Source organism: Fusarium oxysporum, chromosome 9 (genome assembly GCF_000149955.1).
Source record: "Fusarium oxysporum f. sp. lycopersici 4287 chromosome 9, whole genome shotgun sequence".
Classification (NCBI taxonomy): Eukaryota; Fungi; Ascomycota; class Sordariomycetes; order Hypocreales; family Nectriaceae; genus Fusarium; species Fusarium oxysporum.
The window spans coordinates 1189689-1212933 of NC_030994.1; the positions used below are offsets into that span (position 1 = coordinate 1189689).

General features: G+C 49.1%; 10 protein-coding genes across 12 annotated transcripts; 5 read left to right on the top strand and 5 right to left on the bottom strand.

Annotated features, from left to right (window-relative positions):
• The first annotated feature begins 1241 nt into the window (after positions 1-1241).
• On the top strand, positions 1242-3511 carry FOXG_09281 (uncharacterized protein). The gene is made up of 5 exons (XM_018388365.1): positions 1242-1912; positions 1966-2157; positions 2222-2326; positions 2383-2888; positions 2938-3511. The coding sequence occupies exons 1-5, from the start codon at positions 1763-1765 to the stop codon at positions 3140-3142; spliced, it is 1158 nt and encodes a 385-aa protein (XP_018246413.1). The 5' UTR covers positions 1242-1762; the 3' UTR covers positions 3143-3511.
• Positions 3512-3968: 457 nt separating this feature from the next.
• Positions 3969-5105, bottom strand: FOXG_09282 (50S ribosomal protein LP2). The gene is made up of 3 exons (XM_018388366.1): positions 4906-5105; positions 4637-4809; positions 3969-4583 (listed from the first exon to the last, which is right to left on the bottom strand). Exons 2-3 carry the CDS (start codon positions 4793-4795, stop codon positions 4410-4412), a joined length of 333 nt encoding a protein of 110 aa, XP_018246414.1. The 5' UTR covers positions 4796-4809; positions 4906-5105; the 3' UTR covers positions 3969-4409.
• A 166-nt stretch (positions 5106-5271) lies between these two features.
• On the top strand, positions 5272-7510 carry FOXG_09283 (uncharacterized protein). The gene is made up of 2 exons (XM_018388367.1): positions 5272-5626; positions 5690-7510. Exons 1-2 carry the CDS (start codon positions 5621-5623, stop codon positions 6866-6868), a joined length of 1185 nt encoding a protein of 394 aa, XP_018246415.1. The 5' UTR covers positions 5272-5620; the 3' UTR covers positions 6869-7510.
• On the bottom strand, positions 7441-10360 carry FOXG_17767 (uncharacterized protein). Its single transcript, XM_018397755.1, has 2 exons — positions 8970-10360; positions 7441-8923 (listed from the first exon to the last, which is right to left on the bottom strand). The coding sequence occupies exons 1-2, from the start codon at positions 9959-9961 to the stop codon at positions 8110-8112; spliced, it is 1806 nt and encodes a 601-aa protein (XP_018246416.1). The 5' UTR covers positions 9962-10360; the 3' UTR covers positions 7441-8109.
• Positions 10361-10562: 202 nt separating this feature from the next.
• On the top strand, positions 10563-11824 carry FOXG_09286 (DNA-directed RNA polymerase III subunit RPC8). The gene is made up of 5 exons (XM_018388368.1): positions 10563-10715; positions 10769-10867; positions 10923-11019; positions 11073-11223; positions 11272-11824. Exons 1-5 carry the CDS (start codon positions 10704-10706, stop codon positions 11492-11494), a joined length of 582 nt encoding a protein of 193 aa, XP_018246417.1. The 5' UTR covers positions 10563-10703; the 3' UTR covers positions 11495-11824.
• On the bottom strand, positions 11297-12641 carry FOXG_09287 (uncharacterized protein). 2 transcript variants are annotated; one of them, XM_018388369.1, is made up of 4 exons: positions 12483-12641; positions 12031-12425; positions 11824-11985; positions 11297-11773 (listed from the first exon to the last, which is right to left on the bottom strand). In XM_018388369.1, exons 1-4 carry the CDS (start codon positions 12527-12529, stop codon positions 11595-11597), a joined length of 783 nt encoding a protein of 260 aa, XP_018246418.1. In that variant the 5' UTR covers positions 12530-12641; the 3' UTR covers positions 11297-11594. The 2 variants fall into 2 exon arrangements, with proteins under 2 accessions (XP_018246418.1, XP_018246419.1); XM_018388370.1 differs by having other exon boundaries at positions 11297-11985.
• Positions 12642-12791: 150 nt separating this feature from the next.
• Positions 12792-13912, top strand: FOXG_09288 (uncharacterized protein). The gene is made up of 3 exons (XM_018388371.1): positions 12792-12957; positions 13029-13312; positions 13365-13912. The coding sequence occupies exons 1-3, from the start codon at positions 12915-12917 to the stop codon at positions 13707-13709; spliced, it is 672 nt and encodes a 223-aa protein (XP_018246420.1). The 5' UTR covers positions 12792-12914; the 3' UTR covers positions 13710-13912.
• FOXG_09289 (uncharacterized protein) lies at positions 13756-18024 on the bottom strand. 2 transcript variants are annotated; one of them, XM_018388372.1, is made up of 6 exons: positions 17641-18024; positions 17467-17592; positions 17354-17416; positions 16717-17303; positions 14984-16666; positions 13756-14931 (listed from the first exon to the last, which is right to left on the bottom strand). In XM_018388372.1, the coding sequence occupies exons 1-6, from the start codon at positions 17726-17728 to the stop codon at positions 13984-13986; spliced, it is 3495 nt and encodes a 1164-aa protein (XP_018246421.1). In that variant the 5' UTR covers positions 17729-18024; the 3' UTR covers positions 13756-13983. The 2 variants fall into 2 exon arrangements, with proteins under 2 accessions (XP_018246421.1, XP_018246422.1); XM_018388373.1 differs by lacking the exon at positions 13756-14931 and having other exon boundaries at positions 14949-16666.
• Positions 18025-18090: 66 nt separating this feature from the next.
• FOXG_09290 (ATP synthase mitochondrial F1 complex assembly factor 1) lies at positions 18091-19472 on the top strand. The gene has a single exon (XM_018388374.1). The coding sequence runs from the start codon at positions 18284-18286 to the stop codon at positions 19289-19291; it is 1008 nt and encodes a 335-aa protein (XP_018246423.1). The 5' UTR covers positions 18091-18283; the 3' UTR covers positions 19292-19472.
• Positions 18141-22862, bottom strand: FOXG_09291 (uncharacterized protein). Its single transcript, XM_018388375.1, has 2 exons — positions 22073-22862; positions 18141-22017 (listed from the first exon to the last, which is right to left on the bottom strand). The coding sequence occupies exon 2, from the start codon at positions 22010-22012 to the stop codon at positions 19841-19843; it is 2172 nt and encodes a 723-aa protein (XP_018246424.1). The 5' UTR covers positions 22013-22017; positions 22073-22862; the 3' UTR covers positions 18141-19840.
• Between the last annotated feature and the right edge of the window lie 383 nt (positions 22863-23245).

Here is a 23245-nt window from a genome sequence, read left to right on the forward strand (position 1 = left end):
TTTGGGGTGAGGTTGCATGCTTCGGGGAGGAGAAGAAGAACTATTGGGGGCCAAATGAATTGGGTGAGGAGATTGTTGATCTGGATCATATGCCAATGACCGAGGATCTATCCGATGTCTATTGGTGGAGAAGAGTCTTGTAGAGTAAGATTTTATGCAGGTTATCATGGAGTTTGTTCTCGTTCACAAGCGAACCATTAGATACCAAGTTTTGGCCGATATGATGAGATATGTGATTGACGAGTGAGACAGAGCTAAGAGCGAGGGACTTGGAAGGACGCGTGGAAAGGACCCGAGAAACGAGAGACGAATTTGCAGGGCAAGGATATATAATCCTTGTCTGCATTAACCGATCTTACATATTTGGAGAGACCCCAAAGTCCCAATTTGATCAGCCAAGCCAAGAGAAAAGCAACGTGTCACTGCTGGGTGAAGAAGTGTGACATTCATCCTCCCGCCTGTACAGTAGTAGATAGTGAGTCTCTGGTGTATAAGGCTGAGATGATTTTCATAGCAAATTGCGGAGTGGCCAGGAATAAACTTGGTTAACCCACAACGGGCCAACTGCTCCGAAAGAAACAAACCTCGGCCGTGTTGCTCAGCCTTTGTTATGGAGTTGCAGCTGCAGGCAAAAGAGAAGAGCTAAAGCGAAGAGGTGAGGTTGAAATCTTGGGCCCCAAAATAACTAGTGTCCGTTGCTGCAGTGCTTGGCATGGATACTAAGCCCAGCAAATGCAACCTCAAATTGCTGCTTATTAGTTGAGGCTGGTGCTGACTGGTCGGATATAGAACATCCCTACATATAATCCTTGGATAGTGCTTACTGTGTCGGTACGGTACCTTGTTCGACAGTCTGAGCATTGGAGTCCAGCACAGCACAGCAGAGTCGAATTTGGCTAATAAGCTGACAGTGGAGATTAGAAAAATCCTTTGAGGGAGAAAGACTTTTCTACTGTGCTGCAGTGTACAGTACGTAAAGTATGTGAAGTACTTTGGTTGTAGTGGTTGGTGGGAGACTTTAAGTCTAGGGTTTAAGCATAGTGGCCAACTCTATCTTGAAACTAACAAAGCCAACGATCACGACTACACATATAGTATGATTTTAGTAACTCGAGCAAAAGAACGAAAAGACAGCAAAAGATCAATGCTTCGTGAAACTCATCTCAATCTGAACAGGGCTGAGTTACCTAGTGGGATCGCCGAGAGTGAGAAAAAGTGAGCGGGCTTTGGCCATCTTGGCTCCTTTGTTCACCTCTGACCCATGCATCCTCCACCAACAAGACAGGCCCATATACGTACGGGAACTCGTAGAGCAGATCCACAGATAGAAGCAGATGGTGTGCTGAACCGAAGCAGCGAAGCAGAGCAGTGCATTCGCTCAGCCCCCAGAAACTCTCAAGGCCCCCCCCCCTAGACTACCTAGTCTCTTGACTCGAAGCCAAGAGATGCTCGAGCTGTCTACTGTCAGACCTCCTTATCCCGCCTTTGTCTAGCCCTGCCTCCTTCAATATCATCCCCTGCCCTGTCATGTACTGCCCTATGGGTTCGCCGTGGTACAACGGCAAGGTAAAAGGGACGAGGGTTACCGTTCCCGTCTGTTGTGGACTGTGACATTTCTCTCTTCATTACTCAGCTCCTCCCGCCTCGTTTCTCCTCCTCCTCTTTCTCTCGTTTTGTTTCTCTTTTGTTTCGTCACTTTCACTCTTGACCTAGAAACCTGCTTGCTCTACTCAAGCTGTTCCTCAGTGTTAACTAATTCACAATGGTTTCAAAGTCATTGCTAGTCCTCACGGCGGCTCTTGCTACGGCCTGGGCTCAAACAACAACAGACGAACCTACAGCAACAGCTGAGGAGTCTTCCACAGGAACTTCATCTGGAGAGGCAGTAACACACACTGTCAATGTTGGAGCAGTAAGTTAACATCATGGCCACATAAAGACACATCGATGCTAATTAGTATACAGTCCGGTCACAAGTTCACACCAAACGAGGTCAAGGCCGAGGTTGGTGATATTATTGAATGGCGCTTCTATCCCACCGACCACTGGGTTATTCGGGGAGACTATGACAACCCATGTATCCCCTATGAGTATATCGGCGTCAACCGCCAGGGTTTCTCAAGCGGCACACAAAAGGTTCAGGCCATCACCGACGATGTAAGTTGATCAAGTCTCTCAGCCTCGGCTCAGGTCAAGACAAGATGCTAACACTCAAAAAAAGGGCCCTCGATACCGAGTTCGCGTCAACGATACTGATCCTTTCTTCTTCTACTGCGGAGCTCCAGAGTCCTGCTCCAAGTGGAAGATGATGGGTGTCGTCAACCCTGTAAGATCTACACTGTTGCATACATGGTACTCATAAACTAACATAACATGCAACAGTCCAAGAATGAGACAATTGAAGGATGGCTCAAGAACGCAGAGGACGTCGACATGCAACTACGACCCGGAGACCCTTGGCCAAAGGAGGGAGAGTCAACTTCTACTGGCGCAACATCTGAACCGACCGCCGACAACAGTGATGAAGATGACGAGAGCAGCGGAAGCGGCAAGAAGTCTCTCTCTACTGGAGCCATTGCTGGTATTGCCGTCGGTGGTGCTGCTGTTCTTCTCCTCGCTGGTGCTCTTCTCTACCTCTGTGGACGACGAGGTGGCTTCGACAAGGCCTATCGCAAGAGTTTCCGCAACAGTGTTCCTTCTGCCCCTCCAGTTGTCGAGAACCCTTACTCGCCTCACCCAAGTGTCGCCGATCCCTGGGCTGCTCAGAAGAGCCCTGGGCTTGTGGCTGCTCCTTACGGCCAGAGCCCTCCTCTCAGCCCTCACCAGTCGATGCCCTATGGAACACACCCCGGCATGGTCGCTCAAGATGGAACCCCCATTTCATACCAGTAAGTTTATCTAATCTCGCTCTCATCTGCTTGTTCTAACTCTTTACAGCGAGGGTTACCATCAACCACCCATGGCCGCCTCTCCCGCTACAACTCCCAAGCCTCACGAGCAAATCGCCCCCGTGGAACTTCCTGGCTCTCCAGACCCCAACCATTCTCCTCTCCCCGCGTACAACAACAACAACAACAACAACAATGACGGAAGGGGATTCTCATGGAACGGGGATGAGCAGGGATACCGTCCCACGAAATAGTTGTCACGTAATCGAAATTCAACAAGGCAGGTCGTACATATTACGGTGTATGCGAATCACTATAAAGCGGCGTTCAACGGGAGTGTCATGTTACACGGGAGTTCTGTAGGGAAAGCATTTTGTGATGATGCGGTTTTTGTGTTTTTCTAAAACTCACTTATACTTTACGATATCAGAGATTTTTAATCTTGTGGATGGCTTAGGGATATCTCAAACTTCATACCCTTGACTTGGATTCAGTCACTCACAATTATAGCTTGTTAGTACTATGAAAACAATAAGTTATTTTACTATATGAGTTTATTAAAGTGTACCAAATCCAAGATCTAAAGGCACCAACCATAGACGTAAAAACTCATCAAAAACCTGCCGGAAAACAAAGACTTCGATGACATGAAACTGAATCGCACACTCCGAGATTGACTCGAGACAACAAAGAAGTCGCAGTTGGTGCTGAAAATTGCTGAGGTCAATGCTTAGTCTCAGAACCTCGACGGCCAAGCTCAACTTGATCATCAGATGAAGAAAGCACAGGAGAGACTTGAGCCGCTGAGGTCATATGAGAACAAAGGAAAGGCTTGACGACTTGTTCTAAGTCATAATTGACTGATGAAACTCATCATGTTTGCACAATACGGACATCGCCTAACACCACATGGTCGAGCAATGATCAGTGCAGTTTGACCAAGCACACCAATGTTACGCAGAAACAACTGACTGCTTAGAAAAGGCCAGGAAATTTCAGGGTCACTGAGGCGATAAAATACGGTATTGATGAGAGTTTACAATGAAACTTGGGAGGCTTGTTCGTTCATCATCGTTGGGCCCCTGAACCAAGGCCTCAAGGTTTTACTTCCTAAGGAACTGGCCAACGAAATGAGAATCATTTCTATATCATTATCATCAGCCATAGGGTAAGTTGTGTGATGCCACACGCCGCCAGACGAAACAGTCATACTTCACAAAGTGTGGCATGCCAGAAACCCTAATTAGAACCAGATGGTGTGGCTTCACCGAAGCATGACAATGCACCAAGACAAGCTTTCACGGAAGATCATTCACGGTGGAACCAAAACATTCGAAGAGCCGAACCGCCTTTTTAATTTTCATAGACCGTAGTTATCCCATTTTTACAGAGACCCAATCCAGCCATGAGTGGCCAATCCATCCACGCCAGTGACACATAAGAACTGGTGAACAACCCGTGCGTAGCAACTTCGAAATTCGTGAGGGGGCGTAACCGTGCAGATCTTTAGATAGAGATCGCTTAGTCGAAGAGACCGAAGCCCATATCCTCGTCGGACTCCTCCTTCTCCTCTTCCTTCTCCTCCTCCTTGGCCTCCTCAGCGGCACCGCCAGCGGCAGCAGCACCACCAGCGGCGGCACCGCCAGCACCGCCGGAGGGAACGGAAGCGAGCTTCTCAGAGCCCTCAGCAATGAGCTGGATGATTGTTAGTACAGTACAGTCTCATAGTGAGTGTCATTTAATCTTACCTCCTGGATGTCCTTGCCCTCAAGCTCGGAGATCAGGGTGTTGAGGCGCTCGTCGTCGGCCTCAATGCCAACGGACTCGAGAACGGCCTTGACATCGGCGGCAGAGGGGGAGGTGTTGCCTCCGAGGCCGAGAAGAAGGTAAGCTGCGAGGTGCTTCATTTTGATAGTGGTTTCTGATTCCAAAAGATATTAGAAAAAAGATCTTAATTGAAAAGATGTTCCGCTCGTCGAGTCCAAGCAGGGGGGGAAAGGCACTGTTATATACTCACATCTGAAGTCGGAAGAGAACACGAGAAATCAATCACTTTAACCGCAAGTTGGGCGGAGACTGAAACCTTCGAGTTCGGTGGTGAGGTTGTTCGGTGTGACAAAAAGTAGAAAAGTTCGCGATCCCGTGAAAGCTAAAGGCGATTTTTGATCCTGTGGGAACCAGTACTTTGGCGAGACCGTGGGGTCACGTGCAGCGGGGTTTTTAGGCGCGTACTCACGCCGAAAGCACCTGAACCTTGAGACCTGAGGGTGATGGCGGGGGAGATCGGAACAAGACAAACGCCGGATCCGATAGACGCACCGCCACAGATTTTGAAATCTCCACGTGACTGCGTTCAGCCTGTGGCGCTTTCCTGATTTCATGGCCTCGCCCATAAAGTTGGCTGTTGACTGATTCTTTGCTCTTCACTAACTGTGTGCTTTCCTCTTCTTTTGTTTCGTGATCGCCTGTATTTCAGGCGTATTTGATGAAATTTTCGAGCGAATACGACCACGAACAGCCCTCCTATCGACTCTGCGCCTCTTATCACCAGGAAGTCTTAAACTCTTGAGTTTAAAGACGTCAAAAAAGTGCCTGACGACAGACCGAGTGAACAAGCTTTTGCCAGCCGCTCAATGACTCACAATCCACGCCTGAGGCTACTTGTTCCTCTCTGTCTTTGAGGACTCTAGTCAACTGATATTTTTAAGTTTTTTGATTACATTAACGACGCGATGCCGGTGAGTAACTGTCCGGAGGCAAACTTCATGAGTATCAGGAAAAAGTTGACCATGGCTTTCAAGATTGGAGATCTCCTGGCCCAGATCAGCGGTGGTGATGAGGGGTCTTCCGTACCCCCCAAACAGGGCCTGGTCCGGTCGAACACGTTACCCAAGAGGAAGGCCGACGATGATCCTCGATCGAGTATTTCAAAGGCACCTCGAGTGACCACATTATCCAGTACCGTGGCACCACGAACGACACAATCCCCTACTGCTGTCTCAAGACCCAACCTCCCATCACGACCCGCCGACAGATCGATACCCTCACAACGACCCTCGAACCCCTCGAATGGCAGTAGTAAACCATCCGTCTTGTCGTCCAAACCCATGAATGGGGGTAACAGGGTCTCCAAGCCTGTTGCCCCCAGCAGACCGTCACCGGGTCCCGCTAGCGCATCTTCAGCACCACCGAAGAAGGGGTCTTTCGCCGAGATTCTTGCTCGGGCTCAGAAGGCCCAGCAATCGATGGGACAAGTTGGTAAGATCCAACACAAGAAGGTTGAAGGTGGTGCGTTGAAGAAGGTCAAGGAGGAGCCACCTGCCAAGGTCGATCCTCGAGCAGCCAAAAGTATGAAGCAACGTTCAGCACCTGCTCCCTCAGGCTACTCCGGTACAGCGAAACCAGGCCAAAGGCCAGCTCAACGGAATGGCGCGCCTGTGTCTGGAACCGGAAGGGATCCGCGTAACGGAAAACCCTTACCTCCGTCAAAAGCAGAACGTGGCAAGATAGCCGGCAGTAAGTCCTCAGGCAGAGCTGCACCCCCTGAGGAAGAAACCAAGAAGGTGAAGAAGGCCGCCATGGCTACGACTGGTTATACTGGCACAGCCAGACCCAGACCAGGAGGTGACGTCGGCAAGAAGAAGAAGGAAGCCCCTCGTGGTGGCGCATTACTCAGTGCCCCACGAGCTCCTCGTCCATCACGTTCAAAGTCACGATTTGAAGACGATTACGACGAGGATCTGGATGATTTTATTGACTATGACGATGAAGAAGACGACGGTGGTCCACGATATGATTATGCTTCCGATGGTTCTTCAGATATGGAGGCGGGTATGGATGATATCGACGACGAAGAGCGGCAAGCAGAGCGACTTGCCAAAATCGAAGATCTCAAAGAAGAGCGACTCGAGAAGCAACTCAAGGCCGAGAAAGAGGCTCGTAAGCGACAGGCCTTGGAAGCCATGCGTGGTCGGCGCTGATGATGGAAACATCTCGACGTTTCCTTGTACCATCTGTTTGGTCACTCACCTTAGTTGTGTCTATCGTGCTTGGAGCTTACTCCCATAGCATCGGACATTACCGACCCTCACTCACCTTTGGATATCTGCACCATCCTTTCCCACTCGAGATTTCTTCGCACGCAAGCAACGGTCGAGGAGTTTGCTAGCAAGGGGCGTTTCACGAGCTTGACTTTTTGATCACATCTTCACAACTACACCTTTTTGCACTTTGCTTCCGATTGTTTTAGGTTCAGGGGCTACATTAGCGACGGAGTTGTCATCTTTCCTCCCCCATTTTATTTCCCTTTGTTACGTCTTCATTCAGGGGTGGTTTGCATGGTTTTGGCAAAGGACACTGGCGATGCGGATGGATTACAGACAAGAAGGGGACAAAACCATTGAAGCTTTTTTTTTTTTTTGTCAAGGGATGGCGAAGTCGATGTACTGTAGACAGAGATGGATATATGTAGACAACGCTTCACAATGGTATCGTTGTCTAGAAGTAATTGTTAAACCTCACGAGTCCTACGACATCCTATCATATACGCAAGACTTCCTGTTTCAACGTGATCTGTTCGTTTACAACTCCGGTGTTGTTTGAACCTCAGTTCCTTATTCTATCACTACGCCATTAGCACAACTTGAAGAGTACAGCGCACTCGCGCGATCATCGATGTCTTCTAGGTTGTTACTTCATTGCATACCAGTTGGTAAACTAAACGTGTGTAACCATAAGAACCACAACTTTGCGGCGTCCATGAGTAGATTAATTGTTCATGTTGAGAAAGACTGGCTGGGCAATGCGCATGACAAAAGCATGAAATATATATTTTCCGATCCCAAGACGTCTAAAATTTAGACGCCATTAATGCCCTTGACTGATTAAATAACGCCTCATTTCCCAGTCCAATCCAAAAGCAATGCACCTCGTGAACGTCCCAACAAATGTGGTAAATAATCTTCAGTGAAGCTCACCACTGATATAGCCATGCTCTTGAACACCGTCCAGACAACCTGACATCGTTTGGGTCCGTGGAAAAGGTGCAGACAACCCACAGCAAGCTCGACGTTTATAATCGGCTGTTATACTTATACACAGTATATAGAGAAACGTGAATTCCAGGCCAGGACAACTATCCTTGTAAGGGGTGCCAAGCCACAATCTGGCAGGCCAGATATCGATGAAGACAACATCGGGCCAGCACCGTGACATAAGTAGATCAAGGAAGATCGTCGCTCTTGGACGACTTGCCACCCGTGCTTCCATAAGGCCTCAGGTTCCATCCTTGATATGGTTTGACTCCCTGAGTGCTGCTACCGTTGGCACTAGGGATGATGGACGGAGGTGGGTTATGACGAGGCAAGTTAGGCTCTCGCTTGATAGGTGGAGGGGGAAGTGACGCCGATGCAGCAGGAAGAAGGCTTGAAGGAGGCGGATGGGCCGGTAGGTCAACCTTGACTGGCTTTGTCTCCTTTTTGACCTCAGGCTCCTCAGGCTGCATGAGCCCCTTTTTGCGAAGATACTGGATTGACTGAAGGACAGTAAGATCTTCTTGCTCCTTGTCGTTGAGAATCAATCGTTGCTGAATAGTGAGCCGTCCATTGTTGGCCTCACGATCCTTCATGGCTGCTTCGCGGACTTCAGGATCATGGACGAAGCGGCACTTGCCCTTCTTGCCGCATGTTCCACCAGTGGAATAATATTTGCAATGCTTGGATACGTCGGCTTTCTTGGCCGGCGGAGGAGGCGGGGGAGCAACATGTGCACGAGTAGACATAACTTCTGGCTCGTCATCTGATGACTCCTCTGTTGGATCTCGCATCTCGTCACCTTCGTCGCCCTGTTCTCGCTTTCGCTTGATCGACGACTCAACTTTGCGCAACTGTCGTCTGAGTTTGTCGGCTTGTTTCTCTAGCGAGGAGGCCTTGTCTTCGCCATTCTGTGCCAACTCGGCATTCTTCTTGGCTTCTACGCGAGCCTTGGTGGGGAAATGCTTCTTTCTCTCCGCTAGGAAAGAGGCAACATCTTTGACACTGTAATTGTTAGCAATATTATAGCGGAAGGGCTACGAGTACTTACTTGAGTGTTTCTTGTCCGATCAAGTCCGTCAAAACCTTCTCCTCACCTTCGTCATCTTCAGACTCCGAATCCATACCAGGGGTAAGACCGAGCGTGTTGGTCTTGCGCTTCTTCTTCTTTCCCAAAGTTGGGGTTTCGGATTTGTGATGAGCAGAGTCGTTGTTTCCATGTTTCTGGTGACGTGACTTGTCATTTCCATGGTGACCTCCGCGACCTCGAGTGTTCCCGTCACGAAAGCCTCCTCTACCACGACGGTTGTTGTGGCCGTAGTAGCCGTCCTGATGATGACCAGGGGGTAGAGGGGGGCCAGGGTATGCCGGATACTGAGGAGGAGGATAGTGAACTGCTCGTGGGTCATGAGGATAAGGCTGACCATAGCCATTAGCTGGTGGCATGGCTTCATGCTCATAGCCAGGTCGCACAGGACCATTTAACGGAGGCTTTGGGCCATTGCGGTCATTGTAACCACCGCGCCCTCTCCCGTTGCTATAAGGGCCTCCCGGGGGCTGTCCAGCACCACTCCACTGGGCCTGGTTTGGGGGAGGGGGTGGCCCTTGGTAAGGATAGGCCTGTGGAGCGCCGTAAGGTGGCTGTTGAGGGTATTGAGGGGGAGGGTATGGCTGGGCAGGATAGTTGGGATGGTAATTGCCTGGGGGCATAGAACCTTGCGGATGCCCATGAGGAGGATGCCCATGCTCTGGTCCCCATTGAGGCTGCGGAGGGTAGCTTCCTGCAGGGGGATGCGCGGCGCCGTAGGGGGGAGGGTTGTGATGGGGAGGATATGGCTGGCCATTGTATTCATAATGACCTTGAGGGGAGCCATGGTAGTCTCCACGGCCGCCATTGTAATGGCCACCGCGTCCTCGTCCATGATGCCCTCCTCGACCTTGGCCATGTTGAGGGTATGATGGAGCTTGTGGCCCATAACTTGAAGTTCCACCAGAAGAAGGCGGCGGTGGCGGAGGTGGAGGACCGTAACCGTAACCTGACATGGTGAAGGTAAGTGTTGATGACAATAGACGTAGGGGGGTCGATGCTCAGGTGGCAGGATTTGAAGATCGCGAAGGGCAAAGTCGGATTTTCAGCTGGAGATCGAAACTTCAAGGCGTGCGTTTGTAATTGAATCGATTGTTTGTTTGCAAAGTTACTCGATGGAGTGTCGGAATTCAGCGAGTCGAAAGTCGGGAGTGGTGAAAAATCTAGGGGAGTTGCTGTGACGGAGTAAAAGTTTACGTAGGATAAGACAACGTGAGAAAGAATTCAAGTGACAGAGAGTAGGAATCAGAGTTAAAAATATCTTGTTGGAACTCTCAGGCTGGTAATTGAGGCAATGGCACCAGGACTGCAGTTGCCCGTTTGTGATGCCCTTTCCAAAAAAAAAAAAAAAAAGACGGCACGACAATGATTGAAAGACGGAAGGAGCTTCCTCTAGAGCGCCAGACTGTGACGAACTTCCCTGTACACCGCAGTCACGGTTGGTGTACCAGTCTTCTTTCAGAAGGCGGTGAGATGCTTGGAGCTCCAATTCAACCGAAGGCGGCTTAGCGGCACTGGCATTCTTTTCTGCCGCTCTCAAGGTTATTTGGACGCTGAGAAACACCCTGAGGCTGGTACTGAAGAACTTCATAGAGCTGAATTTCTTTTCATAGGTCTTGAGCGATCTTTTATTTCTCCTTTATCCCTGACTTACCAGAAGACTCATATTGGCGCATTTCTCCCGCACTCGGTGTTCCAATGTTCATCTTGGTTTGTTTCACCCTGCTATAGATGCATGAATGAAGAACTCATAAGTTGTTTAGACGAAGATCGCCGACTTGGTGCAAATTGCGCCGGAGGATTTCTCCAAGCGCAGCATAGACGCAATCGAAGACAACATCAATGCCAAATATTCCAATAAAGTGAGATTTATTTTACGCATCGCACATTGAATCCGTGACTAACAGAGCGTTGCAGGTTATACAAAAGATTGGACTTTGTATCTGCTTGTACGATTTGCAGTGGGCTTCAGAAGGTCTCATTGGTCATGGCACAGGTTTGGTGAACGTGAACAGTGAGTAGAAATGCACTTTGAACTTGAGGTGAAGCTAATGGAGCATCGCGCAGCTGAGTTTCGTATGGTCGTATTCCGTCCCTTCAAAGGTGAAGTCATGATTGGCAGAATACGAAGTTCTACACCCGCAGGCATCAATCTGAGAACAGATTTCTTCGACGATATCTTTGTGCCATTTGAGGAGTTACCAGAGGGTGCTGAATAGTGAGAAGCCCGTGATGGTTCACATATGCAGACGCTAACACCGTGCAGCAACCACAGCGAACAACTCTGGATCTGGAATCTCGATGAGGATCGACTCTTCTATGATAACCATGAGATGGTTCGCTTTCAAGTAATCGATGAGGAGTGGCACGATCAAGCTCCCGCTGGACCAACACAAGCCGAAGATTCACCTTTGAAAACTCCGTACCGCATCAAGGCTAGTATGGCTGCTGAAGGATTAGGTGTATGCCTCTGGTGGGATGGAGCATAGTTTTGGATAATGGACTGAGGAATTATTGAAGAACAAGGGCCCAGGAAAAATATGTCACCGCGTTTTATTTGGCGTATGTACATTTGCTCGTTCTATGAATCTACGATTTGATACCCGCCAAAAGACGTTCCTCAACGTTGTCCAGAACAGAGTAGTGCTCCACAACGTTCAAGTTCTCAATCTCGGCCACGAACTGCTTGTGGGGGTCCTGGCCAGGACCACCCATCATGGGGTTAGGCATCTGCTGCGCTTGCATTTGCTGGGCAACCTGGCTGGCGGCTACATTGTGTTAGTGCATGGTCAAGGAATTGCCAGATCAGGACGCCTACCATTGTCACTGCCAAGAAGGAACACATAAACAAACTGGAGACCGAAGATGCAAAGGAAGTACCAGCTGATACTGGACATCCATCGAGGATCCATTTCCCTGGTCTGAACACCAGCCTGGAGCATGCTCTTGAACTTGATAGTAATGGGGAAGGGCAGTTTCACTATTACGATTAGTCTTGTCTATATTCAATGATAATTCAACATACTGATGACATATCCACTGAAAAAGGCGTTAATCCAGCTCATGATGAGTGTATTGGGGATAATCATGGCCATATTGTTCTTCATCATACCCATCATTCCGTCCATAGCGCTGGGATCGGACAGAGGGTTGGCAGGAGGTTGGCCCTTGCGATCGGGCTCCTTAAGGTATGTTCCGGCCTCGTAATTGGTTGTCAGAGTATCACGTCGAGACTCGAATGCCCTCTGTGAGAGGACATGGTGGTTGGTCCGAAGAGCTACACCCCGAGCAAGGAAGCGTTGCTCACGCATCGCCTTTTCGTCCTGCTTCTTAGGCGCGGTCGCCATAAGGACAGATGCGTAATGACGGAGCACACCAGTCAAGACCATGACAATGGTGATGGGGATAAGGATCCAGTAGCTACAAGCTCAAGTTAGTGGTTTAGTCCATTGGCGGATCGGTCGGGAGGCGACGAACAATAACTGAGGATCCCTATGAAGGGTCTGAACCGGAGCTTGCGCCATGATGTCGATATTCGGGGACGTGGAATAGCAGCGTTGGGAAAGGCGAAGCTGATGTCGCGTTGCAATGGAGCTGTTGGAGACGTGAGGTTCAAGGTCGTCAAATAGCCACGATTCAAGGCAACTGACGCCACATGTAAGGCGGAGCTGCATGATTGGTGGCGGTACACTAACGACCCTGGAGCAGCCACACGTTACGGAGGGCCTTAGCTGTTCCGGGCTAGGCTTTTGATGAAGGGACAGCTATCCACATGCTTCAGCCCCACGACAGACTTCCCATGACAGCGAGTCTCTATACTTATACACAGAGAAAACGGCCACTTTCTTTAGCAACATACCACAGCACTCAATTTCTCCGACACAAGCCATTGCAGGCTTATAATTCATTATGGCCAACGCCGCTGAAAAGATCTCGGTCTATAATCTTGCTGGTAAGCTTTCCAGCTCCTTATAAACTCTTATACGGGACAATCTTCTGACACGGTGGCTCTTCGCGACACAGATCTCAAGAACACATCCGACGATGCTATCCCCAACTACCTAAACTCTCTCAAGTTCCGCCAATCTCACACCCTCACCGATGTCCGTCTTGCGCTCGGATACACTGCTTTCGGTATTGCAGCTGCTTGTTTCCTCTGGGACTACAAGCTAGGCTTTGAGAGCACGAAATACTACACAGCTGCTGCCGTTACGCTCTACACCTTGATCAATGGCGTCTTGACACTATGGATTATGTTCCGTGAAAAGGGTGTTGTGTACGAGGGAACTTCACCCTCAGGAGAGAAGGTCAGGCGAAGTTACTCGCATCTTCTTTACAGTCTACTAACACCTTTGTTAGATCTCCATCAGCAGCTCTACAAAGAAGAACGTCCCCATCTACAACCTTACTATTACTGTCACTGATAAGAACTCGAAATCCACCGTTCACAAAATCTCTAAGCCTTTCAGCGGCTGGTTCGACCAGACTGGCCAATTTGTTGCTGTTCCCTTCCAGGAGCTCCTCGCCAACTCAGTACCTTTGATCGGCAAGCGGGACCCCAAGCGTGTCACCGTCTCTAAGGAGTTGTTGGATGCCAGCCCTGATGTTCTCGATGCTATTCTGGCTGCCAACGCCACTGGTGCCGAGGCCGCATCCACACCAGAAGTAACTGAAAAGAAGGGTGGCAAGCGACGCAAGGCGTAAAAAGGGGTATAGTGTAGCTTAAAGAGAATAAGAAGTGGTTATATATAGTATGGCGTTTGTAGGGAATCATCTTGATACCATGCACTGACAGGACAATGTCAGAACTCCGGCAGAACTTCTGATTATGGTTCTTGTGCTTAATTATTGTCCAATTCTGAATGATCTCTTTGTTATATGAACCTTTCTCGACTACCTGTCTAGCGCCAATCACGAAAAGGAGATCAAGTCCCATCATCCTATCACATTGCCTCTATGTAAAAAGCAGCTCGTCATCTTACTTGAGATCTGCCCAAGCTGCCCTGGCCAATCGTGCTGTCTTTCTCACCTCTCGTACGCGGTGTCCACAGACCAACGTCAACTGTCGTTGCACTTGAGGCGCATGTGGTATCAAGTGCTGGGAGTCGTATGTCTGTGGTAGGCTCCCCACGATCTCCAGCGCAAGCTTGCCGCAAGCACCCTCCGTCTCTACATCAGCAGATGCGGGAGACGGTTTATGTGAGAAGACACTGCTGCAGATCTTGATGATGCTTCGAATGTGCCCCTTACCCTTCTCGGGAGCCTCTGCGAGTGTATTCTTAATCACATCCAGGGCGGCCTTGGTTTCAGGGCCGATGCCACTGTTTTGCGCAACGGCGATCGAGATTCGGAGGATGCTGTCTGCATCGGCTTCATAAATTGGGAAGTTCATGTGCTTAACCATGAGCAACACGGCGGTGCTGTAGTTCGCCTTGACCTGTTGGTCCTGGACCTCTGTTTCCTTTCCAGTAGCGGCTCGTAGCATTGGGCTGACAAGTTGGAAATAGACCTTCTGGGTCCAGAGAGGCTTGACGATGGCATAACACTCTTTGGTAAGCGGTTGCTGGGGGGCCACGATCATTTCAAGTCGTCGAGCAAGTTCAGTGCCAAGCTTGGGATCTTTAGGCGATTCCTTGACCACATCTAACAGTGTCTTGGCCTCCTTGCCGCTATATCGTCTGACCATTCCCGCAACAAGGGCATAAATGGAGGTGATTTGCTCCAAGCGAGAGGCGTCATTTCCTGACGTAGATGCGGGTGAGAGACTCGAGGATCGTTGTTCCAGAGCTGTTATGAGGCTTGGAACAGTCTCAACTTTGAACTTGTTTGCTAGAATAGTCAAGATGGAAAGAGTCACTGGTCTGCTGAAGTTTGTGTCCGCTGCGAACCCGCTGAGAATCAACTCTTGGGCAACCCCAATGTCAAACTACAATCGAGTTAGCGATAAAGAATACGGGCTATGATCACAGTGACCTTACTAGACGAGATACTGCTGATGGTTGCAAAGCTTGCAGTATACCAAAAGCTAGAACATTTGGCGCTTCGGATGCTAACCAACTCCAAGATGAGCCATTCTCCAAGCTTGACTGAGTTTCCGGTGCCGTCTGGGGAACTCTAATCGACTCATCACGAAAGAGGCTAATTGCAAAACTCTCGGCTTTGAGTGATGTTTGTTGAGTTTCACTGAACTCGTGGATGACAAAGCCTGCAAGAGTGGAAATAAGATGAAGGTACTGGTGTCCAGAGACTTCATCGACATTGGCGAAGTCATCACTCAAACTCAGAGCTTGTTTGCCTGTCTGAGGATGTGTATCAACTACCTTGGTTGCTCGGCGATAGAGTTGTCTAGCAATGAATAGGGTAACGAGTAAGAACTCGCTTCTAATCTCGGCCACAGAGGCTGACTGAGGAACTTGGCTATGATATTCAGGAGACGACTCAGTTACTGTCTCCCCGCCAAGCAGACTCAAGGCAGGGTACGCAGAGCCGATCTTCTGTAAGGGCTCGTCTTTGATGGAGAATTCTTTGTCGGGGTTCTTTGCCAAGCAGGCGTCGTTGAAATATCGAATAGTGGATTGGATTGTAGCGACCAGGGCACACCAAATTTCAGGATCCGACTTGGACTCGAGCGAATCAAAGAGTTCTGATAGGAAAGCGCGGATAGAGTAAATGAAGTGATCGAAACCGTCGCGTGGTGTGAAAGGTAGTTCTGAGGAGCCCAGGTATGCAACCAAACCTCCAAGAGTCTTGATCGTCTCAACCGTATCGGGAACATTACCATTTTGTCGGCTAGAGCGAATGATGCTCAAACTATCATCCACTAGGCCGTCGAAGCCACGAGGGAAGTACCGAATAGCCCGTTGGAGAGCCTGGGCAGCATCGTTAATGAGTTCATCGCCCCCAGATGATCGAGGATACCCGGGACCCGACTTCTTGAGAATGGCAAAGAGAGATGAGCAGATTTCTGAGCAAGTTGACTCAGGAAGTAATCGCTGAGAGATGTCGCTTGCGCCGTTGTTGGACAGATCCAATGACTTGGAGGGCCGTTGGCAAACCAAAACTCCAGCTCCCGGAACTGCTTGTGTAGCAACCTTTATATCATCATACGAGGCATCCGGTTTGGAGCCAAGACTGACAGGGTTCTTAAAGGTGTCTTGGTAAAGAGATTTGAAGAAACCGTCGATGGCAGCAAAATCCTCTCGGTCCTCAGCAGCCATATTTGTGTCAACTAGTAAGAAGCGGGTTTCTAGGATGATGTGCAAGACCTTCAGAAGATCCTGGGTGTGAACGGGTGCCTTTGGATGTCGCAAGTTCTCTTTGATATGCGTGATAACGGGAGCAGCCATTAGGACAAAAGCGCTTGGCTTGGAGCTCAAGACACTAACCATGAGTCGGCCGGCGGACGAGGCATACATGGTTGTCGCGAGGTCTGGTACGCAGTCTCGGGTAACCGATAGTGTGTAATCGCGGAGGCTATCCCCAGCGAGTCGTCGAGTGAGAGACTTGAGAACTTCCAATGTGCCCCAGATGGTATCTTCTATTTCGCCATTTCGAACCTCGTATTTCAAGCTGCCCCATATTTGGTTGGCGTAGGGAGCAATTGCCTTCTGTGGATGGCTGTACTCATCGAGACAAGCTTGCATGGTTTTGAGGATATCGAGCTGGATTTGGTCAGCTGAATTTCTCTTTTTAAAGAATGGGGCTTACTAACCTTGACATTGACCGTTACAGCATCTCCCTGATCCAGTTTGCCCAAAAGGAACGGAAAGACCTTATCAGCTAATAAGTGGTTTGCTGAAAAGCACTTTCGCAGTTGTAGCTTCAACTCTTCAGGGGTAATTGCAACCTGAGATGCTCTAGGGAGCGAAATGGGGAAGTATGGCTTGAAAACACCATACACCTCCTCCAATACATCTTGAGAGACTGTATACTCAGACATGAACAATCTCAAGATATCAAACCACATCATCAAACACTCAGGGTCTCGCTCACTTCTGCACAGTTGAATCAAGTCGAGCATAAAGCCAGCAGACGAGCCATGTGTGTTCTGTAAGTCGCTGGCGACACCAGGAGTTGTCATGAGTAGTCGTATGAGCTCGTAGATTTCGAGTCTGGTCTTAGATACTTGGCGTGGGAAGTCGTCCTTGAGGGAGCACACTTTCTGGATAATGTCGTGTCCCATGTGCCGTTGGAAGGACTTCATGGCGACTATCCTAGATAGAGCGCTTGCGGAGGGCATAATTCCAGCTTTATGATCGACCTCGAACATGGCTCCGAAGAAGCTGACCAATAGTTTCACTGATCAATTGTTAGACGAAATCGTAGTCATGTTTTGTACATGAGCTTACCTTGACTGGGTTTCAGAATATCATTGCTTAGGAAATCCAACGTCCGTGATAGAAACTCAAGCGCTATTACAGTTAGACATGACCGGTGCCACGATGTATGAACCGAGACTCACCCTTTGCCCTCGCCGTCCAATCTGGTGTCTCATTCTCGGCCTCATTACCACCACCTGGCATCCAAGGTTGCACAGCTTCGACCCATCGAGCTACAGGGTTTGTATTGGCCGCTGCAGTTTGAATCTCTAGACAAAGTCAGAACATCTTCATTTAGCAGGGATGGACTAAAGTACCGTTGGCAGCCTTCTTGGCTATCGCTGTCTGTTGCCCCTCATTGTCGGCCAGAACAAATTCAAGAGCCCACTGCCTAAAGTCCGCCATCGTGGACAATTTGAGACTGCACAGTCCCTTTAATCGTCTTTTAGGATGTAAAAAGCCGACAAATCGCCCAATACCACACAATCTGTATAGCGAAACTTGCAACTTTGCCCCTCGAGTTTGCGATAGTGAAGTGGCAGAAAGTTGATGCCCACCAAAAGCGGTGAAATTGTATGGCGGGGTAGTTGAGCACTGTAGTTGGCTTTCTGCACAGTGATGTCAAAGTAAGAAAATAATATGAGAGACGTTGTGAAATAAGGCCCGGATTCTTTGGTATATCCTGGGTTTCGAGGTTTTTGATATAAGTCTTATCAGATTGGTCCAATTGCTGAAGCCCTCTTTGTCATCATGCCAAACTCCGAAGCCGGCCATCGACCTCAACGGAGATGTCCCGTCATTCCGCAGACACGGCCCCACTACAGTATTTCTTAAGTGACGACAGCGAATTTTGGTGGTCAACCCCTGTATTTCTTTCTCCGTCATCGACCTTCAAAACACATCAACACAGCTGAGCCCGACACGTCCACAGGTGGCTTGTCGACTCAATTGACCTTCAGCATGGCCTCACTACGAATTCCTGCCCTTCGCCGGCTTGTAGCCGCTCCCATACGCACCACCCGAGCTATCAACCAGCGACGATGGGCTCAAGTTCACGATATTCGCTTCCTCGCGACAACCCAACCTTCGCAAGCCGTCGTCGAGAAGTACAAAGAGAAGCTGAACCAGAAGGCTCAAAAAGAGGGCCTCCAGAGCATCGACCAGCTCAAGGCAGCTTACGCTGACAAAATTGATGCTGAGCGTCGAAAGAGTGGTATTGAGATTCCAGTTGGAACAATTCCTCAAGCACCCGAAACACCAGTTGTTCAACCTAACGCCGACAACCCCCCTGGACAAGACCAACCAACCAGAGACCCTCGCGATCCTCCTACCACTCCTCCTCAACATCCTCCAGCCGGCTCGGATAAGCCTGCTATTAAGACTCTAAATGACATCATTGACCTCCCCAAGGCACGGGAGCTTCCAGAGAAGGAGCTTACAGCTATCTGGCGTCTACGACATGCCTCATCTGAGCAGAACCTCTGTGCTGTAATCCCGATGTCTACATACAAGGCCATGGAGGACGCTGCACGAACAGCACCTCAATTCGTCCTCCCAGTGCCTCATCCCTCCCAAGGCGCAGAGATTCACTTCCTGCAGTGGACCTTTGATGCCGCGTCCAAGACTAGCACTGTTTTGTTCACCCAGCTTGCTGAATACAAGAACAGAGGCGAGTTTGCGCAGCCTCACACTACCATCACGCACCACCTCGACCTTGCCGATGAGCGAGGTCTGGTTTTGATGCAGGGTCAGGTCCTGCCTGACCGAGGTGTTACACCAGAGAACGCCAAGTGGCTACTCATGTCTCTACAGCGATTCTACGGTGGTTGGGATGGTGAGGAAGTCGAGCTGACTGGTGAGCGTAAGGATAGGGCTGGGGAGCGAAAGAAGCTGCTGAACTGGTTCGCAGCTGGCGATTCAAGATTCAGCGTTGATAAGCTGCTGGAGGAGGCTGAGCGCATGGGTTAAGTATGGGGCATTCAGTTTCAACCACGAGTTTCGCACCATGGTTTTGTGTTATTACAGGCAAAGAGCGCGACATCCACCTATGAAAGGCAATGAATTGTAGAATATACGACTAGTGTACAAGATAATTTAAACACCTACCACGTCCTACGAAACTCTCTCGTTTGCCATGATCTCGTTTCTTTGATATAAAGAGGTTGTAGACTTGCTACTAAGCACTGCAATTGATGCAGGCGCTGTAATTAGTATAAGAGATCATGTTAACTTAATCCATGTTTAAAATAGCATGTCTGAACTCGTTGCCTCGGTATTCAACATAACATGTACCAACCTCAACGCCATCCAAACAACACCACCGCCCCATAGCGAAATTCAACTCGAGGTATCTGAAAGTGCTGATGTTCGCAAAGCCAAGCAGAGGTATCCATAACATGATATCAATCCATATATGCTCCAATCCGTATATCCTTTTTGTGTTCCATGTATATCCGCATCCCTCTTTCATCTCCGTGTATTAGTTCGTGTCTATCGTTATGTCTCTTTGAACACTTTCTAAGTCTCGCCGCTACTGCTCGATTGGCACTCCTCTACCACATCTTCTTTGACAGACAGTTTCTCCTTTTCTGGTAGCACCGCCTCACAACCTTCAGGGACGCGGCAAATATCGCGTGCATTGCATGTCTTCCATAGAACCTCACGTACTTCTTTGAAAACCTGATCGACCGCATCCATCGCCCAGATGACATCTAGATGTTCGTATTCAGGAATCACCTTGCTGTGGACCAAGTTGACATGAGGCTCGCGGCCCTTCTCAAACCGCCGGAGCAGTTTCCTTCCGTCAACAAGATCGTCGTTACCACAAACCCACATAGCCATAGGTGGTGCTTGTTTGTTGTACCACGCGGTAGAGCCCTTGGGATGTTTTCGATGAGCTTCGAGCGCCGATGAGGTCCTTGGTGTCACGGGCCGTCCATCTCCCTTGGAATCCATGTGCTCCTCAGCTCTAACAATCTCTTTCGTCGACAAGATACATTTGTGCTTGGCAAAGCACTCTCGGCCAAGCCACCATCGCATAGACTCGGCGCTGACGTAAACAGGCGCAAACTGGAACATGCGATTGCGAAGACCACGATCCCAACGGGCGTCAGTCCAGTCAAACAGAAACGAGAAGACTTTGTAACCAAGCCAGCCATATAGACGGGGATCCAACAGTTTGTGCATCTGCATCATGAAAGGAATAAATGCATGGATGCCAAACATGAGACGAAATAGACCTGGCGAAATGATTCGCATGAACTTGAAGTACATTTTGCCGATTAACGGGCCAGCATATGCGGCTGGGGCGAGAGCGCAGAATACGGTCAGCTTCTCGCCCAGCTCAGGTCGCTGTTCTTTGGCCAAAGCGACAAAGGTTTGAGTTGTACCTTGGGAGTGGCAGATAAGTCCAATCTTTTCGAAACCCGTCTCTGTGATGACCCGCGACGTCAACGCGGGAAGATCGAAAACACCCATCTGTCTAATATTCCAGCACCACATCCTCGGGTCGTTGTACTCAAGCAGTGCATGCTTGGGCTTGAACCCACAACGGTTGTTGCCAAGCCACACGTCATAGCCAGACTTGCACAGCCAAAAAGCGAGAGAGTCGTCATCATTACAGCAATAAGCACCCGAGCTTTGTAGGAGGCCATGCATGAGCAGCACGGGGAACTTTGGCTTCTGTGATGGGTCTTTGAGCTTCTTCCTCTGGGATTGGAATACTTCTGGCCCTCGATCGGACCTCAAGCTTTCCTCCAATTCGGTATACTCTTTGGGGTCGTAAACATGCCATAAGTCAATTATGAATCCGTCTTCGGTCTGAACCTCAAATGTCTCAACGTCTAGACCAACTCTGCGCGCATAATATGCGACGTCACAGATGATTGGGTCTGGTCCGCCTTCGGTTGGTGGGAATTCCTCAGCATTTTCCATCCTGTCTAGCGTTCGTCCGTTTGGTGATTTTTGCTTCCAAGACTTTTCTTGCTCGCGTCTTGCTTGAGCTCTGCGTTTCTCTTCTTCATAGAACGGCCTATCAGAATCAGGATCGCGAAAAGTCAGCCGGTACCAGATGTTCTTCCAGATCATGGGTATCGTCGTAAACAATGAGCCCAAGACGATAACGCCGAGAAATGCCAGACTGAGAAAGAATGCGCTGATTCGAAAGAACATGCATTGAAGATTGCGCAACATATTGGGAGGTCCATATAGCGGCAGTGGAGGGAAGAGAGGATTGGTATGAGAAGGGGGTGTTTGTTTTCGCAATGTGCTGTTGCTGTTGGACTTTTGTAGAGATGCGCCATTCTGTTCTGAAGGCAACTGAACAACCTTTTTTTGCTCGGGGTTTGCGTTCTCGACATTGGATATTTTCTCCTTGGTTTCGTTTCCTGCTTTGATTTCGACACTCTCAGGCTCGCCTTGAAGCTCTTCCCTCAGGACATTGAGCTTATGCGCCTCCTGCAATGGCACACCCGGGAGTCGTTTTCCATCTGAAGTAATGATAACAGGGTCATGAGGCGTAACAAATTGTGCTTCGATGGCAACTCCGGGGTCTTCGCCGGTTGGATGTTGGTGTGAGAGCTTCTCAGCTTGTTGTGTGAATTGGACGGCTGTCTCGGCTAGTTTCTTGCCAACGACTTTAGGGTGATGCTCCTGCGTCGCAGTTGACGAGCCATGCTGTTGTTGTGTCATAGTTTCTATGCAATTATCAATTATGATGGCCGACTCGGCCAGTAAAGAATGTGTAGGTACCAGATGATAATGTGGCTATGGCTGTGCAGAACAAGTAGTCAAGCGATTGGACGACTGCCGGCCTTGAGATGCGCTGTGGAAGAGAGACCTACTGTTCAGGGAACAATTCGCATGTTGGACAGGGAATTATAAAGGATTACGGAGATATAAATCCAGGACGGATATCGCCAGTGCGAAAACAGGTCAAGGATCGATAAAAAGAGGGTGGGATCATAAGGAGAATAGATCAGATGGTGTACGTCCAATATTCCACTTAACGGACAGACCGATTGTTGACTTCAGTCTCGGTTGTTATGCGGTGTATAAGGGACTGGCGTGATGATAAGAAACTGTCTAGACCGAGGTCTTTTCTTTTGTGATGGTTAAAAAGAAGGAAAAAGCCGTTTCAAACTCATCAAACAGGCCAGCAACGTTTAATCATGGGAAGTGACAGGGCAATCAACTGTGAATGGTCACTAAGATAGAGTTGCGTCATGGGAGGTCGATAGGAGCAGAGTTTTGGCCAGACAGCCGGATTTGTGGCGGGAACTGAGACTTTGATGAGCGATGATCCTTGCTGAAAAGCATGTGAAGGCTGTCAAAAGGGGTCTAAGAGATCATCTAATTTGCGTTCTCAGCTGTATGTTTTGGGTGATCATGCTGCAATAGAATTGATATGCACTGCCAACGGCCAAGAATTGATGATGCGTATAACATTCTGGATCTGAGTACTGTTTGCTTATACGATTGGGGAAATGATAAGAGCGTATTCGCGTCGTAAACGACCAGACATCCATGATGTATGACTTCGTTTTCGTCCATATGATGCTGATACTGAAGATACGTGAATAAAATAGACCTGAACAAGTAGAGCCAAATTATGCCGCTTGTGTCATTCCTCATGCAAGATAAGCTATTTTCAGCTCCTGTTGATCTTGTGCTGTGCTTCGTTTCTCCAATTGAAGCGTTGCAGGGTCTCGCCACAAATCGACCAACCCTGGACTTGGCTTTTTACCCCAGGTTGGAGACGCTGGAGACGCTGGGCTCTGGAGTTGCTGACTGATACCCGCCTGTAGATTAGGTAGCAGACTGAGGGAAAACTTAGGATCTTCATCCTAGATGACAAAAAGACTTAGATGAACTATCCCAAGCTTAGGGGGCTATTTGATGAGTTTATTTTGGCATCTTTTATTC